The sequence below is a fragment of the Etheostoma spectabile genome, chromosome 18 (assembly GCF_008692095.1).
Source record: "Etheostoma spectabile isolate EspeVRDwgs_2016 chromosome 18, UIUC_Espe_1.0, whole genome shotgun sequence".
NCBI lineage: Eukaryota > Metazoa > Chordata > Actinopteri > Perciformes > Percidae > Etheostoma > Etheostoma spectabile.
Window position 1 is genome coordinate 24897617 of NC_045750.1, and position 18590 is coordinate 24916206.

At 40.8% G+C, this 18590-nt stretch overlaps 1 protein-coding gene and 1 long non-coding RNA gene across 5 annotated transcripts in view; one reads left to right on the forward strand and one right to left on the reverse strand.

Annotated features, from left to right (window-relative positions):
- The window catches only part of plcb1l (phospholipase C beta 1-like), a 174566-nt gene extending 158643 nt beyond the window's left edge, over positions 1–15923 (forward strand). For 3 of the 4 annotated variants that reach the window (XM_032542976.1, XM_032542974.1, XM_032542973.1), the window contains one exon: positions 14182–15923. In XM_032542976.1, coding sequence (XP_032398867.1) covers positions 14182–14406 — 225 coding nt within the window. In that variant the 3' untranslated portion in view covers positions 14407–15923. Of the gene's footprint in view, positions 1–714; positions 740–14181 lie in introns of all 4 variants that reach the window. The other variant, XM_032542975.1, reaches the window with a different exon arrangement.
- Positions 195–16035, reverse strand: LOC116706258 (uncharacterized). Its single transcript, XR_004336185.1, has 4 exons — positions 15925–16035; positions 11277–11280; positions 3623–3627; positions 195–205 (listed from the first exon to the last, which is right to left on the reverse strand). It is a non-coding gene; the product is annotated as an uncharacterized LOC116706258 (long non-coding RNA).
- Positions 16036–18590: the final 2555 nt, after the last annotated feature.

The following is an 18590-nucleotide window of genomic DNA, read 5'->3' on the forward strand; positions in this document are numbered from 1 at the left end:
ATCTAGCAACAGACATTTCAAACATTTTAAATGTTAAAATATCTTAAGACCTTTTTGGTTGGTTTGTATGGCCTTGCAGAATAACTAAACATATTTTACACAGATATTGGGTCAGTATTTTGCTCTTTAGAAAATTGATGGACAACATAGATGTTTCATAAGCTGTGACTAGAGACATCGGTTTTGTTTAAATGGTTAAATGTGACTAAATTGTCCTTGACCCAAACTGTGTATCTGTTACTGAACACTAGCTGTTCATTTACACCACCGGGCGGCGACCTGGCCCAGGTTTAGTGAGATATGGCACTGGTACTTCTGAGCAAAAATTGTAAGATGACCTTCAAAAATTGTTGAATGTTTTTCCACTTAAATATCTAGCTTAGCTGATATCAGAATATATGTGTTTGAATACCAATGCCTGATGTACTTTATGTGGTTGCATACAGGAAAGAAACAGTATGTTACAGGGTTGGTTGGCTGTATATCAGAGAAAACTGGTTAGTTGCCTTGAAACATAGAGCTCCCTGGCTGTGGGCTGTCCTTGGCTGTCGTTGTTAAAGGGATACATGGAGTCAGGATGTAAAACCATCATGACACTCTGCTGTATGCTACATATACATGGGTGGGTTCATTGTGAAGTGATGTTTTAGCATGACTGCTTTTCCTATATGAGTTGCTCACTTCCCAACGTTGTCATTGTGACTATCATTTTAGGACAATTGTGCAGCTGAAGAGCATGGTAAGACCATCGTTGCATCCCAGTGTTCAGCATTAATATAGCATCAGTGTGCCAGTGTTAATATGCAAGCTTTTATACACCTGGGCCACTGACTGGCAACAAGTGACTGCACATTGCACCTCTGTAATGGCTGAGACCTGCCAAGCATTACTAAAATGCAGAACACTGTATGAATTATTGCAAATATGTGTATTCTTCTGCAAGAACAACACATACAGTGTGGCTGTATTGCTGTAAATTTAGGTATTATCTGCACAGCATGGCAGCATAACAATATAACAGGGACAGCAGATTGGCCTGTGTATAGTGAGATCACACCCCAGTCGGAGTGCTCATATTTGATCCCACGTGTCGGTGTGTCCTTGGGGAAGATCCTAGCTACCAACCAGAGGGAAAGAACTTCACCATTTTGGGTTACCAATAAGGTATATCACATCAACTTAACACTATGTTCTATGAAAGCATAAATGTCTCAGGCTCTACTGTAACATGATGTGCACAAGGATCTCCAGAGGCATAGTTGTCTCGTTTGCAAGCCGTTTATAAAAGGAAGCCATTATGGACATGTAGTTTGTCATGATCATAATGATAATATATCATGTGGTACTAATGCACTAGACACAATGGTACTAACAGTCATTTTCTCTTGGACTCTCACAATGATTTTGACAAGATTTTAATCTAATGCACTACAAAGCATATTGCAGCACACTGCCAGGGTTATGGCAATTACTTCTGCTTGCCAAGGAGACACTTTGATGTGATCCTCCTGTCATATTTTTACACTTGATGCCAAAAGAAGAGCATAGTGTGTATTTACCACGAATGGGGTAGTGTGTTTTTCTTTAAAGACATACATAAAGCAAAAGTGTTCTGTTGGAGACAACCCAATAACCACCCACTCTCAAAGTGACAGCTCCTTTTTCCTTTGAAACCACTTAGAGTTGAGTGTGGGAAGTACAGTACAGACATATAGCCCTCACATGCAGTAGGTCCTTCACATTCAGCAGTATGAAGAGAAATTAAGTAGTGAGACTTAAATGCTGACCAGAGGGTGTTATATACAGGATTGGATGGTCGAGTCAAAGATGATTGTATTTTCCTTGTTAACTGCCTGCTTGTTCTGTAAATCACTCAAGATATTGAACTGCTCCGTTTAACCTGGTCCTGTTGTGACCTTTATCATCTTTTCATGGTTGCTAGAACATTATTGTCACTTACACCAGAAATACATAGATTTCAAAGTCAAATGCGCTGTATGAAAGTTGATCATCATGGTCTAATCAGTGTGGAATTAAGCAGATTTCCTCAGATGACAGAAAGAGCTTTTATTTTAGTGATCACTTCAGAGTTCCAGTCTGATTTCATTCTGTTAGCAACCGTTGTTTCCCTCAGAATTGTATCTGATTATCCATTACCTAACCCGCTGTCTCAACCCCTCCCCTCAATCGACATCCGGACATTGGCAAATTTAATTCCCCTGAGGAAAGGCTATTATATAGTAATCAACCATCTCTACATTATCTGTTCTCATGCAACGTCTGTAATCTATATGCAAAATATGCAAGAGATGTCAGAAGACATGACTTCGGAGACAGCTAGCATAGAATGCCCAGGGTTATGTTTGTTAAAGAAATTCAGCATACTCTATACAATGCGGGAATAGCAAACAAGGACACATTTCTGTGTGGGATTATGGGTATTATATATATGTGAAATCCAGAGACAAAACAATGTGAAGCAACCTGACATTGTTTATAGCCTACTGTCTTCAAAAACCTTTATGGAAAGAAGTTGCAATCACTGTTGTCAACAGTTTTCATACTGTAAAACACAGAGGCTATGACTTTCTCTACCAGCTTCTTCCATAGTTTTTTCATTGTACCAGTTCTTTTGCTGCCCTGATTTCATTTATTTTGCATTCTTTAATGATGTAGTAATGTTGGGTACTCTTTCCAGAATGCCCTTTTTTTAAAGGCCCCTGAAAACACTTAGATAGCCAGGGATTAATATTTATACTAAAATACCTATTCACGTTACAATGTGTAACTTAGCTACCAACACTGTTTATTTCATCAGTATCCATACCAATATTATTTTATCGTCAATACCATAGACTGTATGAAATAAGGGAAAGTCACCCATTGGTGATACCAGCTAACGCCAGTGCTAACTGGCTAGTTCGGTCAGCAAGGTGCAATAATTGGGATGCTAATTTTGGCTTTAAACTAGCAATTTAGGCCATAAAGTCTTTATGAAAAAAATTACTGAGCTAATAAATCAAGTGAATATTTTAATTTTCCCATAAACTGCTATGCATTCAGACTTCTTTTTGCAACAATTGCAGTCGCCCCCTGCTGGGAAGTAGTAAGAATCCAGGTTTAAGGGTTTGCAGCATTGGCTTTACTTTTCAATATCTGATAACATGTCCCAGTCAGTTCCGTCAATATAGCCTTAGAGAGTCAGCTGGACATAACATGAGCCCATTTCTTTACATTTTGCTTTGGACAGCACCAAACTCCCCCAGCAGCTCAGCCATGTTGGATACATACAGTGTTTAGAGTTAAGTCTATGTTTTCCAGCTCTGCCTGATAAATGTCCTTCAGCAAAACACTTAACCCATGAGCAGGCCATTGGCTTTGCAGCTCTCATACAATCTGTTGTGAGTGAGATGAATATGAACCATTGTTAAGCACTTGGCTCTTGTAATTAATGCTCTTTGTGAATGCAATCCATTTCACCATGGTTAAAATTCCCCAAAATGATGTGGCGAAGTGTTGCTGAATCAGCTCACAGGAAACCCCCTTATTAGTCATTTAGTTTGTGGATGAATGTAAACAACAACCGACACATAAACATAGAAAGCCTTATGGAGTGAAAGACAGGATCTAGATAGCTCCAATGGGGCTAATGGACGAGGGCACGAACAACCAGGGCAAGGCCAATATAAAAAATACTTTTGTTGTGTGTCCCTACGTGTGTGTGTGTGTGTGCGCTAGTCTTCATGAATCAGAGAGAGGAAGATACATCCTTTCTCTCTCATACAGTACTGACCCAGTTTCTCCATTGGGTTCAGCGCAGCCACTAATGGACAGCTATAACTATCACTGGTGGAGACCCTGCAAGCTGAGCAGCTCACTACAGTGATAGTTAGATAGATAGATAGATAGATGTTTATTGATCCCAAGAAAAATGGGAAATTCCTGTGTAACAGCAGCAAAAATCAGTCACAAAGCACAAATATAAGTGTAAATGAAATACTAGGAAAAATATACATACATACAATATACATGAAATAATAATACGAATAAAGTAAAAAGAACAAATATTTGAATATGTACAGGATGGGGGAACAAAAATGTGCAACTGCTTAAATAATATGCTAAAATGTAAATTTAAATAAACCAAATGTCCAGGTTGCATTAGTGCAGTAGTGTGGTGTCCAAAAGTCTCATCTACCACCCAGTGATGACGTGTTAAAAAGTGTTATTGTTTGTGGAATGAATGATTTCCTGTAGCGGTCCGTGCGGCATCGAAGCTGTCGGAGCCTCTTAGAGAAGCTGCTCCTCTGTTGGACCAGTGTGGGGTGGAGAGGATGGTCAGGGTTATCCATGATAGATAAGATTAGATTAGATTAGATTCAACTTTATTGTCATCACACATGTACAGGTACAATGCAACGAAATACAGTTTAGAGAGTTTAGAGAGCCTCTGAGCCGCAGCTAGTGAAAGCGCCGCCACATGCACTCTGAAAAGGATATATGCAGACAGCAGGATAATACAAGACATAATATAATGCACGAGACTACATACATGAAGGACTACATACATGAAGATAACAGTTTGTTCAGCGACCTCCTCTCCACCACAGCTTCAAATGTGTCCAGTTTGCTGCCGATCACGGAGCCAGCCTTCCTGATCAGTTTGTTCAGTCTGTTTTTATCGCTGGCTCCGATGCTGCTGCCCCAGCAGATGACGGAGGAGAACAGAGCGCTGGCCACAACAGACTGGTAGAAGATCTCCAACATCCTGCTGCACACGTTAAAGGATCTCAGCTTCCTCAGGAAATAGAGTCTGCTCATCCCCTTCTTGTAAACAGCAGTGCTGTTTACAAGAAGTTTAGTTGTGTGTGTATGTGTGTGTACACACATACATGTGATATACCTAAACCTAAAACCTAACTACAATATCTCTGCTATGCAAGTAGGCAACTCTGCATTATTAAGAACCTCTGAATTTATTCTGTAGTCCAAACTTTACCATCTTTAAGAGGCTGTAGCAGGTTCTGTTTCACAGCTAGAGTAATTATATAGGTTCACATGAAACTAGACACCCTAAGGAATCCAGTGTCAACCATGTCATGCTAGCTTGTTGGGACGGGGGCGAACAACGTTCCAAATTAGGCCAAATTTTGGCGGAGGAAAAACTGGCATTGCCTCAAGATTTTTGAATGATAATGGGTTCTATGGGTACCCACAAGCCTCCCCTTTACAGACACGCCCATGCAGTTTGGGGTAAAAACAAGTTTTTCTAATGCAGTATACATGTTATTTTCACCTATTCTAAAATGGTGTATTTGAATATTTCAAACAGTCTGGGAATTGCATAAATTTTATATAACTGGAAAGGTGAGACACATTGTAATTATGTGGGATGATGTTAGTCCCTAAAGTAGCCAGTGAGACCTTTTTTTCAAATCTTGTACAGATTTTTAGGCATTCTATTTGTGAATTGTGCAAATAGCTTATGTAAATGGGAAAAAACTGTACCTGGGGAAGCATGCCCCAGGACCCGCCTAGGTTTACTCTTGAGTCCTAGTGTGTGGTAGTTTGAGAATCACACACTTAATTGAATGAGAATGGAAAGTGAGAGAAAGAGACATGGTGAGGTGTGTCGTCATTCCCAGCATGTGCACTGTCCTGCTAATGATCCAATCAAAACGCCACCCAGGAGTCAGCAGTGCCCAGCCCTATGACAGATGCTGTTCCCACACACCTCCAGACCCTATATGCTGACATGTTGCTTCTTTTTATCTTCTGTTACTTGTGGCCACACGGTCCAGTTCACATTGGCATATGTCCACCTTAAATTACTCACACCTCATGTTGACTGTGATTATCTTTTTATCAGTTATCAAGACAAGTCAGTTAGCTCATTCACTCAGCTTGATTCAAAGGAGAGCCGTTTGAAACATTTTCTTAACATAACCATGTATTACATCAAATTAGACTTTACAGGAGTTAGTATGGTATGACTTTAAGCTTTGTACTTCCAGGCTTTTTCTTCCACCATCACAAATGTGGTCAGATCCCGTTTTCTTTTAACCAAAAAGGAGAGATAAGACCGACATCTCCGTCTTATCCTCCAAACTAAAGGCTTACCAGGCCATGTTGTAATTCCTCTGTACTAGTCATCCCCTCACATACATCTTTCTTGGCTGTAAAAGAGAAATAGTAATAAGGCCTTATGTTTCACAACAGTGTGTGGTAGTGTATGTGTTTGTGTAGTGTGAATAGGTTTTTACTTGAATGAAAAGGAAAAAAAATGTGATGGTGTCTCCCCACGGTGCAAGCCTTGAACCAACACAAAACCACACATACATGCACACACACACTCGTTCGTTCGGCAAGCAGGAGTCGTGTGCAGTCGTCATGGAAACTCAGGTCCCCCCACTCTGCACCTCCCTGCTGCTCATATCCTCTTCTATCCTTCATGACTCTTTGCAATCTGTTAATTTGGATCTGAGTGCTCATGACGCAATCCCAGGGATGGTTACTGGAATTGTATGAAAGCAGCAGGAGAAAGAGGGAGGAATACAGAGAGGGCGAGCAAACAGGTTGGAGGAGACATGAAGGACTGGACGAAGAGAGCCAGTATGTGGCCAGCCTCTTTCTCCCTCTGTCGCTTTCTCTGTCTCATCCTCTCACTGGGTGATGTAGGGGTGGCCACTATGTTCCCTCGTCACTTTGATCTCACGCTCATCATCTCTGCCTAGCATCAATAATGCACACAAACACACACACACACACACACACACACACACACACTCACACACACACACACACACACACACATAATACCCACAGGGAACACTGAGTTCGAACCAGAAGTAAAATCCATTGTGTATGTGCGCTTACATGTTGTACGCTTGGTTACTCTTCTGCTCTGTTATGCTAGCTGCTATTTTAGATCAGTGCATGAGTGTTCATTATGTATGACCTTATGTGCTAATGAAGCTCTCCAGGGTTATGCTCTGTCTAAGGAACATTTCCCACTGAACTCCTGCTGGAAACTGTTCTCTATGATTTAGAGGTTTCTAGCTTCAGCACAAGCCACCTTTTACAAGAGGTGGGAACAGCAAAAAGACTGATAATGTGAGGGAGGGGAGTGTTACAGACAAAGGTTTCAAAGTGCAGTATGGTAGCTGGTGCATTTTTTGTTTACATACAATACACACTACACAAAAGTATTGTACACAAATACACAAAGTTTGTTAAAGGTATTTTATTACACGAGAAAAGTCAACTAGTGTGTAGCATTTTACCAAAACTAAAATTATTACTGCTGAAAGATTTGTACAATAAATTAGGCATAAATAAATAAGAAGATTGTTTAACCTCTACTAGTCTTAAAACTAAGTGTTGGGTGTTAGATTGTGTCCCATCAAGTTAGATTTTTCAAGAAATCAGCTGGATTGCTTTACAGCAGTAGGAGTTCTATTTCAGATGAAACAATAATTTCCCAAATGTTTACCCTCTTCACTGAAACAAAAGAGAAGAACTTAATTAAAACAATGATTCTCCTTATGACAGCAAGCAGTTGGGTTTGAAGCTGCACTAGTCAATACTGTGTGGAGGATTTTGCTGCTAAAAGCCACATATTTCTCCAGAAGTTGGCGGAAACCAAAAAATAGCTAAAAGGACAATGCATTAGCCTTAAATACAATCAAGTTGCCAGAAACATCTCCAAATGCTAATGATGCTCTATGTCAGCTGAATAAGTCAATAGTTAGCTGGAACTCACAGTATCAACTTTATAAGGTGAAAATAATTGTTTGCAGCTCTTCCCACTGCCCTAAGGTGTCCAAAGAATCAGTGAATACAGGTTTTTAACGTAAATGATAAAACTGACACTAAAAACCACCAAGCACTCTTGTTTGGCCACAGTAATTATATGAAGTTATCATATTTCATTTCACAATGCTAAACAAAAGTTTAAATGCAACATGTAGCATCTTTTGGTTAGCATCCACATCTGACTTAAAAATACAAAGAGACCACCAAGCACATTTCACAGCCAGCCTTCTCTTTTGAAACCAATCCTTTTAGGGGAAACACTCATTACGGTACATGCATGGTGGAGATATGCAGGAGTGTAATTTTAAATTCCTGGACCTGAAAAGAGGATTCTTGAGAAAAACTCCTGCAAAGCCACAGATGACTTATTTGAGAGGAGTTGGGAAAGGGCACTGACACACACATACACACACACACACACACACACACACACACACACACACACACACACACACACACACACACACACACCACACACACACACACACACACACACACACACACACAGAAAGAGAGATACAGAATACAGAAATGTAGCATGCTGCCTATTCCGAGCAGCAGCTGTTTCTGTCCCTCTCACTTCTATTACCTGTGTTGTTCTTTTTCATTTTCATAGTTATGGCCCATCCAGTGGAAAGAATGTAAATGAAGGAATGGCGTTTCCTTTCCTTGCTGCACTCTTTCACACACATAACTTGCATGCATTACATGCACAATCCTTTTTCTTCCAAAAGCCTAGTGCTGACAGGGTGCTGACCCTGTCTCCTCTCGTGGACATGGGCTCTTGGGTTAAGCCTAATTGGGCTGTGTGTGTATGCAGTATATGTCAAGATCGGCAATAGCAGTAGGAGCAGCAGCTAGCTAAAACAAATTTAAAGATGAAAAAGCACATATTTCCCTCAGACTTCCTTATTGTGACTGTATGATGAGGCACAGTTGACATAGCTACACACTGAAGCTATGCGGTGAGTTGCCAGTTGAAGGTTTTTTTGTGGTGCTGCAGCAGGCGTTATGTCACGGCTCAAAGCAAAGAATTAATTTGGCTCTTTGGAGGCCTTCTCTGCTTCCCTTGATAGCTTCTCAAAACGAGGACAGCTGGTGAAGAAGGTCACTGAATGCTATATTTTAAGAAAGGCAGAGGTGTGTGGGTGTGTGTGTGGGGGGGGTGGGGGGGGGGGCGGTCTGTTGACGGATGACAGGTCTTCAGAGATGGAGACAGATTTGAAAGTGGCCGGATAACTGCTGTGGTTGGTGTCCAAACAGAAACTGACCCTCACACACACACACACACACACACACACACACACACACACACACACACACTCTATGCACGCAACACACATAGCAAAAGCACACACGAAAGCAAATGTTCTTTATTATTTCAAAACGACTATTGTTTCCAAACAGTTGATTTCCAAAATCAGAATTCAGTCTATTTGGGCATGACAAAACTAACCTAAAGCATAGCTCCACCGGGTCCAGGAAGCCAGAGGAGTAAGTTTCACTGATGCCTTCACTCTATTTCCTGAATCTCTTCACTGCCAAACTGATAAGATGTCAGATGGAAGTTGGTCATCATAAAGCTATAGATTGGGGTGAACTCTCAAACGATTGCAGCTCTAGCTGACTGTTCTCACCCAACACATCTTTCTATCAATTCTTGAGATTTCTTTTACATCAAACACATACATGCACACAGACAGACGCATGCGCACATCTTTTTGAGAAGTGCCTGGTGCCCCTCAGACTGCTCTGCCCGCCCTGCTCCCACCTCCTTCACATGTGTCAGGGTGTCATCAGATGGGAGAAAGATGACAGTTTTAATCAGAGGGTGTTTGTGCCTCAGCAGGCGGGGTAAAGACGAGCTGCACAGTGTGCAGACTGTCCCACCCCTAAGTAGGTCATGCGCAGAGCAGAGCAGGGAGAGAGAGAAAGCTGTGGTGCATCTTTAGCCATCTGGTTGTGATGTGCTGAATGTCCGCTCTGTGAGACCCACAGAGAGAGTGAGAGAGAAAGAAAGAGAGAGACATGTTCCAGGGAAGGTGACCTTAAGATGCTGTGCTTGGTGGGGGCTTTAGCAGACTGTGCTGTTCTACTCAAAACATTAGAACGCCACAGGTCAAAAGCTTCTTCATTACACAGGAAGATAGACGCATCAACTGCACTAGCTATTGTTGTTATCTGGCTGCATTTTCACTTGTCAGTGCACACACTGTAATTTTGAGAATATGGTTTTATACTGAAAATTGTAATATTTAGAGAAGTTACAGTGGTATATGCAGATTAGGAAAAGGAAATGGATCTGTATGTGAATTGCGATACACAGTACAAGGTGAAAATGCTTTGCTAAAATTAGATTTAAGATTTAAGTTAAGACAACTTGGCAGACGACTGTGAAACTGAAATATTAAACTACTGAATACCAGACCAGACCTTTTCCAACATAATTCCCTGAGCCTTCAACAGGCTCTGACAGAGCACAGCTGTAAACTTCACTGTTTTAGCAAATTTTACCATTTGAGCTGTTGTCTCTATATAGATCTGTACATTAATTGTTTTTTTTCAAACATTTTTAGATTTAACAACATATACCAAACTGCTTAATAAAGCACTATAAATACAGAGCTCTAAGTAAATTAAGTTTTAAGGTAAACATATGAATAATCCTGATTTGAATCAGGTAGTATCTGATCAAATAAACAGATTTTCAACGTTCAATGCCAAATTGTGATAGTTGACAGTTTATCGATAATCAATACTATGGACACATTTCGGTCGGGACTCAAAAACTGCGGTTTGATACCCAGCCCATAGTCATGTATACATACTGTACCTAATCATAATCTAAAGGGTATAACATCAATCTAATTTACAGTATAACAATGCATTAGTGCTGTGAAGGCAAGTACTTTTGTTATGTAGCACTCTTGAATGAAATGGATGTGCCGTCTGATATACCTAAGTGGGGACAGCAGGATGGCGGTCCTTGACCTTTATTGTATTGCCTCTCCTCCATTTCTTGAACGATTCAGGGCTTCTTTTCTGCCAGCTGTGAATTTCATGGCCGCTGTATTGATTGGAGGCTAGATGGAGAGGAGTTTATCTAAGAAAATTAATCTTTTTTTGTTTAGTAGCTTTCTCTATCTGAAGTTTATGTAGGGGTGTGTATACGTCTCAAACCTTTTGCAGATTTACTGCGTCATTATTTCAGACCTTGGCTTTTCCTCGGAGTGAGTCCATGATGCGTTTTCGACCAAGATTGTTATTTGTTTACTTTTGAGAAATTGGGTGTCTGAAGTGGGCCCTTAGTCCATTAACAGAGGCCTCTCAGACAAAATATGGATCCCAGATAAATTCTCTCAGGACTCGCAGGTATTTTCGATCTCTCATAATGCTGACGTGACTGTATTGAGCTGAGAGACTCTGACACCATTCATCTTACCGGCTTTTCTTTTAATTACTACCCTCCCGTGGGAGCCAGTCGGGTAGTTAAACAGAGAAATCAGCATTACAGCAATTATTGGCTCACAATGAAATGAATACAATCTTGTCATCTGTAATCATTGGGGGCGTCTATGCCTGGGAGAAAACAGCTTCTCATTTCTATTTCTCAGTCAGGGGAGTGTATATACATAGATACAGGGGGATCCTGGTCTACCTCAGCCGACCAATGTACTGTACCTGTTCAGTGCTGGGTCAGGGTTCAAAGCCATCACTTCTGTAGCCATCGATTGCTTTTTTCAGTCTCTATTGTAGGTTATAGAATACACAGATACACGGCTATGGATAGGCAGAGGTGAAAAGATGGGTCTTAAGGTGGAACTGGAAGATGGTGAAGGATTCAGAGTCATGGATCCCTTGGGGGGAGTTCCAGATCCAGGGAGCTGCCCTGCAGAAGGCTCTGTCCCCGAAACTATGGAGGTTGGACTTGGGAATGGAGAGGAGACCGGCTGAGGTGGATCTGAGGGACCTTGATGGTTGGTGGAGGGAGAGGAGGTCAGTGAGGTATGAGGGGGGCCAGATGGTGGAGGGTTTTGTAGGTGAGGAGCAGGACTGTTTAGGTGATCCGGTGGGAGATGGGGTCCAGTGGAGTTGTTTTAGGACTGGAGTGATGTGGTGCCAGGATTTGGAGCAGGTGATGAGGTAGGAAGCTGGGTTCTGGACCAGTTGAAGTCGGTTGATGTTGGTAGAGCTGATACTAAAGAGAAGTGAGTTGCGGTAGTCCAGTCGGGAGGAGATGAAGGCGTGACTGAGTCTTTCAGCAGCGGGGGGTGTGAGAGAAGGTCTGATCTTGGCGATGTTGCGGAGGTGAAAGAAGGAGGTTTTAATGACATGACGGATGTGGGGCTCAAGAGAGAAGGTGGAATCAAAAATCATGCCAAGGTTGCGGGCCTGGGGAGAGGGGGTGACATTGGTGCCGCTGATGGTGATTGATTTTCCTGAGTGAGGATTTGGAGTCTTTGAGGAGGAAATCAGTTTTATCACTGTTGAGTTTTAGGAAGTTGTGTTGCATCCGGGTTTTAATAGCTGACAGACAGTAGTTGATGTAGGAGAGGGCAGGATTGTGGGGGGATTGGGTGCTGAGGTAGATCTGGGTGTCATTGGCGTAAAAGTGGTTCTCCAGGTTGAAGTGACGGAGTATCTGACCAAGGGGGAGGAAGTAAATGATGAAGAGGAGGGGGCTGTCATTGCGTATTTTGCATAAAGTCTCCGCAAGTTGTTAATCATTTCAAATCCGCCCCATATGAGATAAAATGTTGTGAGTGGCCCATCCAAGCCCTGGTTGGCTGGTTGGTTCCCTTCAGGTCTCTGGAGCGTTTTTTTTAGCATCTTTCAGCTCATTGTTTTGGCTTTGTGGCTTACAACAACAAAACCAGCTATTGGTTGGCTTACTCTCAACGCTCTCATCAGCATCAGATCCAGACACACCAGGGAGTTGTGTTCAGCTATAAAGCTCCGATAAACAACACTGTGTGCTACCTGGATGCAGACAAAGTTAGTGACTAGCTGATGAATCATAGTGGAGCATTTTGCAGCTAAAGAGTCAGATATTTCTCTCAGGAGCTAAATGAAAGGGAATATTGAACATTTGTTGGGTGGCCAGAAACACTTCTCAAAATGAATGTTGATGTTTCTTGACAATAACGTGTGGAGTTTTAAAAAATTGGTAGCGCCATGGAGCAAGGTTCTTACATGTGATCCCCACTTTGTGTTGTGTTGTGTTGTGTTGTGCTATGTGCATGTGCATAGGGATACAACCCATTCCCAATTCTTGCAGCTAGTTTGAAGCTGTTTCACTGATCACCAGTTGTCCGCAGTAACACGCTAATCATATCAAAGGGCCAGGAAAGGCAGGGAATAAGAAGACTACTAGCAAGTAAAGATAGGGATAAACAATGTGGATTTGAAAATTTTTATTTAATATTTAAAAAAATAGACTTTACAGATACAGGGAATTAAATTAATTTGACTAATTGTAAGACAAAGGTACACACAATGCATTTTGGTTAGAAACTGAAGGAAAACATAACTTTTGTTAGTTAACAAGAAGACTCCACAAGGCACAAATCATTTTGTCTTGTTTCCAAAGAACACCCTAAATTGGTTTTCTGAATTCTGTGCAGCTATTGTTTTTCATTTATGTCAGCATGACATGAAAAGCTCTCATTCTAGCTCTATCTGTCTATCTCATTATGGCTGCATGGTGAAGTAGTTGCAAGTACAAATTATTTTGGAAACTCTTTTTTGCTGGTGTGTTCAGTAAGACATCCAAGAATTGAGAGAGTGGCTGCTGAAATGAAATGTGGTTGAAGCCAAACAATTAGAAAATGAGCATCTAATGTAAATGGATAAGGAGTAGCCTGAGTGATGCTGATGTTCCTGGGCTTAGCAGGTCCATGACATGTGGTTGTTACTGAGCGTTATACATAGCTGATTGATTTCATTATTATCTTCTGAGAACTACTTTGCCTGCACAGGAGTTGATGCAAATAAATGAAATAAGCTGTTAAACTTTCAAATCTGCTTTTATAGCCTTTGTGTACACTGAAAAGTCAAGTGATTATTCTACTGTCGGCTGAAATAGGTGATAGTTAAGAGTTTTGCTCAAGGGAACATTTGCAGTACTGTAGCTTGTAAAACAGGGGAAAGAATATCTTATTTAGTTTAGGATTTGATGCTCTATAAGCTAATGTGACTAGCAAGCTAAACCGTTAGTTGTGTGACCATATTGACACAATCTGCTTTGTTTTCTGTCATTGTGAGCATCATCAAAGGAAGCATGTGTAACACATTTCAAATTACAGCTGTAATCTTCTAGTTGTATTGTTTCTTCTCTTGGCTGACGTGTGTGTTTTTCCTCCACAGCTACAGAGCGATCTGGACCAGGAGTACCAGGACAAATTTCGCCGGCTACCTGTGGAGATCCAAGAGTTTGTTCAGGACAGCAGCAAGGCCAAGCTTAGCGACGAAGGTGTCCATGGAAACCTTGTTGCCTCTTCAACAACAGAGAGGCTAAACCACAAGGCGTTGCAGTCGGAGGACGACACGGAGGAGGGCTCATCGGAACGAGTCTGCGACACGCCCCTTTAGAGATTTAACCTCGTCGTTTTGCTTCACACTGGGACACTGATTGGTGGATGTGTTTGTGACCGCAGATCTAGGATGAGACTGTCCCAACTTTGGTCCTTATTGTAACCAATGGGAGGATTAGATCAAATCTGAGCCTGAATTGGTAAGTAGAGGTCCTCTGTGCGTAGAGTGCAGTCTTGTCCAGAAAACTGTTTCATGTAAATAGTAACTTTTGTGTATTATATGTTACCTTTATGTTGTCGTCTCTTTCGGTACGGCCACAGGATGTGTTACAAAGCACTAACTATTTGCAGGAAATAACTTACTTGAACTATTGCACAGAGAGAGTAGTTTATTTTTATTCTTTTTTTATCATCATGATATTGACAGTAGTGGTGATTCGTGAGGTGTGTTGCCAAGCTTTTGATTTCAATAACAGTGGACATTGTCCTTTAAGTGGAGTCAACTTGTACTGTAAAGAAACCACTGCATATTCAGCCTTTAAAGCCTCCATCTTTATAAGATTTAAATTCACCCTTACGTTTTTGCACTGAAGGCTCCATACGTAACCACGTAACTCTTTTAGTTTAACCCACAGGCACTGGTGGCTTGCTGGTTCTCGATTTTGTTCTCACAGAACTAAGCCTATGTGTTGCTGCTATTTTGTTTTAAACCCCACCCTTTTTAACCGTTATTTGGTTTGTATGAGATTTGGCATGGTAATACAATGCAGTGTCGTTGTTTTTTCTTGGCTAGTTTTGAACAAGTTAGTGTTGTTTGTGGGCAATTCTGCCCACAGAGGAAGTGAAGAGAAGGTGTGTTGTACAGTATCTGCATGTATTTGAACAACTGTACTTGTTACAGTAGCTCTGTATCAGATATGTTTATTGAATGTAAATCTATTTTCTTGGAAACATTTCAACTAAAGCCTGCAAAACTGTGTGGACCCAGTGTGGCTTGATACATCACTGTGGCGTTCACTGGACAGGACTAAAACAAGACATCCGCACACAACAACACACCCTTTTCTTAGACCCAACTGTAGCTGGCTCAAGTTACCAGGTTGCTCATTGTATTTGTTACCTTTGTCCCCTTGACCTAAAACTGTCAAACCAGGATGTTCAAACAAAAAAAGGTGTAAAAGAGGATCCTGCTGTAGTTTTAGAGAAGTGGCCTTCCTCTTAAGTGGTTCATTGTGTACCTACAGTGGAATGTGTGTGCAGTTCCCCAGTACACAGAGCAGATGCCCAGGGCCACTGGAAGTCTGTCACCCAGTGTTCACCCATGATTAGTAGCTGTTGTTTGAAGTGGGGGAATAGTTCAGTTATGTTCAAACAGACACCAAACGCTTAGTTTATATCTGTGAAACACCAGCGTTAACGTTATCTAATGAACAACTGGACGATTTCCTCTTTAACTTAGACACTGTGCCCATTTAGTAACCATGAGGAAGTATTTTTAACTTCCTAGCTGTCCAGTGCCATTTAACTCACGGGCCATTTGATATCAAATCATATTTCAGCTAGAAAAAAACAACACTAACATGTAAGTACAAACTACTTAAAAAAATAGTTGTGTGAGAGTCCTGTGCCTTTGAATAGGTTTGCCTTGTTTGATGTTGAATGTGTGAAATGCAACATTGTTTAAATTGCCATTATATGATATTATATGAAGCTGTCTGATATTGAATAGGCTGTGTGCACTTTTAAGTACAGTATCACTACTGAGTAATGCTTGTGATGAGCAGTATTTGACATGTGTCTCATAAGAAATGCGAGACATCCTTCTTTTTAGTCTTGAATCACTTAATTTAACAGTTCCCCCCCCACCCCTCCCCTTCTCATCAACTTACGTGTATGCACTCTGGAAATGTAAATGTATGTATGACATAAAGGATAAAACATGAAGTTGATAAAAAAAAAAATATAGTGTAAAGGGAATTTGCCTGTAATTAAAATAAATGTGGCTATTGTTGTACTTTGCTGGAGTGGAGTGTGACTTTGGATTTGTCATTGAATAGGATTGTGTTTTTTTTTGCAGCTTAATATTTCATGTCTGTCTATGTCATACATTGTTTTAATAACACTCATTTCAGCCAATCATACCTCACTTCATTGTCTTCATTTTTTTTAAGCTTCTTGTATTCCATTATCAAACAGTTCCTCAGTACAGTAGATTTGTCTTTTTTTTCTCCAGTCCTTAATTTCGGGTTGTGTTTGCATTTTGTTTGCCTTTAAAATTGTCACTCATCATTGTCTCGTCATGCTTTATTATTTTACTTAAAATAGAGATTTCAAGCTTACCCCACAGTCTTTGTAACACAGCAAAGACTGAACAATGATGGTGGAGAAACAGAGTACAAAAGAGACTGAAAATTATGAAACTGCATTACAAGAAAGCAAACCCAGAGAGAGATTATACTAATTGTGTTTGGCCGCATTTGTGGGGCAACTTGCATGTATGTACTGTATGTATGTAGGCGTGTGTGTATGATTTGTATGTCACACACTCAGGGGCATGGGGAAGTCTTGATGACCTACTTCCTATCATCTCCCAGGTAACAATATATTTGAAATAACCCTAAGAGGAACACTTCCATAACTGATGGGTTCCCAGACTACATAAACACTCAGTCCTTCTCAGTCTTAGTTCCTCGGCAGAATCCCAATAGGCAACAGGAGTTAAGTCAAGCCTGGTCGCCCATAACAACCACCGTGACCATTCAGAGGCCTCCATGCATACCAGCAACTAGGTAGTGAGCTAATTAACCCTGAGTTCAAGACAGAAGGAGAGCGACTTTTTAATAAGATTTTCTGAGTTATATAAACAAACTCCCAGGATATTATTATATATTATCACCCTGTGTCTGTCCATCTGCTGCAGGGAAGAGGAGGAGGTGTCCTGTCACTGGACTTTAATGAGGCACTAGGACAGCAGAAGAGGATAGGACAAAAGGGTGATGGACACATAAATGTATGGAGACATTAACCGACATGCGTTAGTGCTTACAAGGATCTTCACAGACTACTTTCAGTCCTTAAATCAAATCCTAGCTCTCTCCATTTTGCCCTAAATATCCTAATGTAAACCAAATGTAAACCTAATCCAGTCTTAATCCTAAACCCGAGACATAACCCCAAAAGTAATGCTAACATTAAACCTTAGTTCAGTCTATTATGAGTTCAATTCAGATTGTTATTCAAACACTATCTATAAAACATGCCCCAAAACCTAAACTATTCTGTTTTAACCCTCCTGTTGTCCTTGGGTCAAATTTGAACCCTTTTAACAAATGTCTATATCTGAAATACAGGTTTCTTTTTAACCAAATTACCACAAAAAAATGGAGAACAACACAAGGGTTGAAGAGAGATGAGGAAAAGCACAGTGTTCTTCCTTTGGAGGACTTTCCTTTCTATTCTTTCACCACGTGTTTAAGACAATTAAGTCTTAATGAGCACAGAAATGTGAGAGCATGCACTGTATCAGAGGGATATTCCTTTTAATGTTTCAGCAGTGTAGTCTACTTTTGAATTCTGTGACACAGGGATTGGGAAACACTACATTCATGCAGTGGTTGCAGATAAACATCCATTCCGTGTGGAGTACTACTCTTAAAGCAGTTCTGTAATTTCTTCTGTGGCTCTGGAGGAACTGTCTTTAGTCTGAAAAAAATCCTCGTCACGGTTTATTTGAAGACTGCTAATTTTTAACACAAAACACGTGCTAGTTAGAAATATGTAGACTTCGACCTTGCAGGGTGGGTCTGATGCCGTGTTACAATGTTACAGTAGGATGTCTCTGCTGCATCTGTTTTGACCATTCTTTTTAAATGTGTCTCTCACAAGTCAGCAATGCTGGCATAGCCCTGTAAAGAAAAATGCTTCAACGTTTTTCACAGAAAAACATGCATTTCACGTAACTACAGCTCCCCAGAGTCCACTGTCTTCCCATTTTACACTTGCAGTTATATTCCATCTAACTGACCAAATTGTGGATCAGATTATTAATATTAGGCTATAAATTAATGTCATAAATATTCATTTCAGCCTAACATATTTAGAAACTTTATTGCATACACTCCAATAAGACTAATATTACCTGAGGTGAAATAAAATGAAGTGCAATGAAGACACAACAGAGGGCCACAGAGTCAGACACACAGCAGCGACACTGAAAAACAGAGCAGGGACTTTACAAAGGGA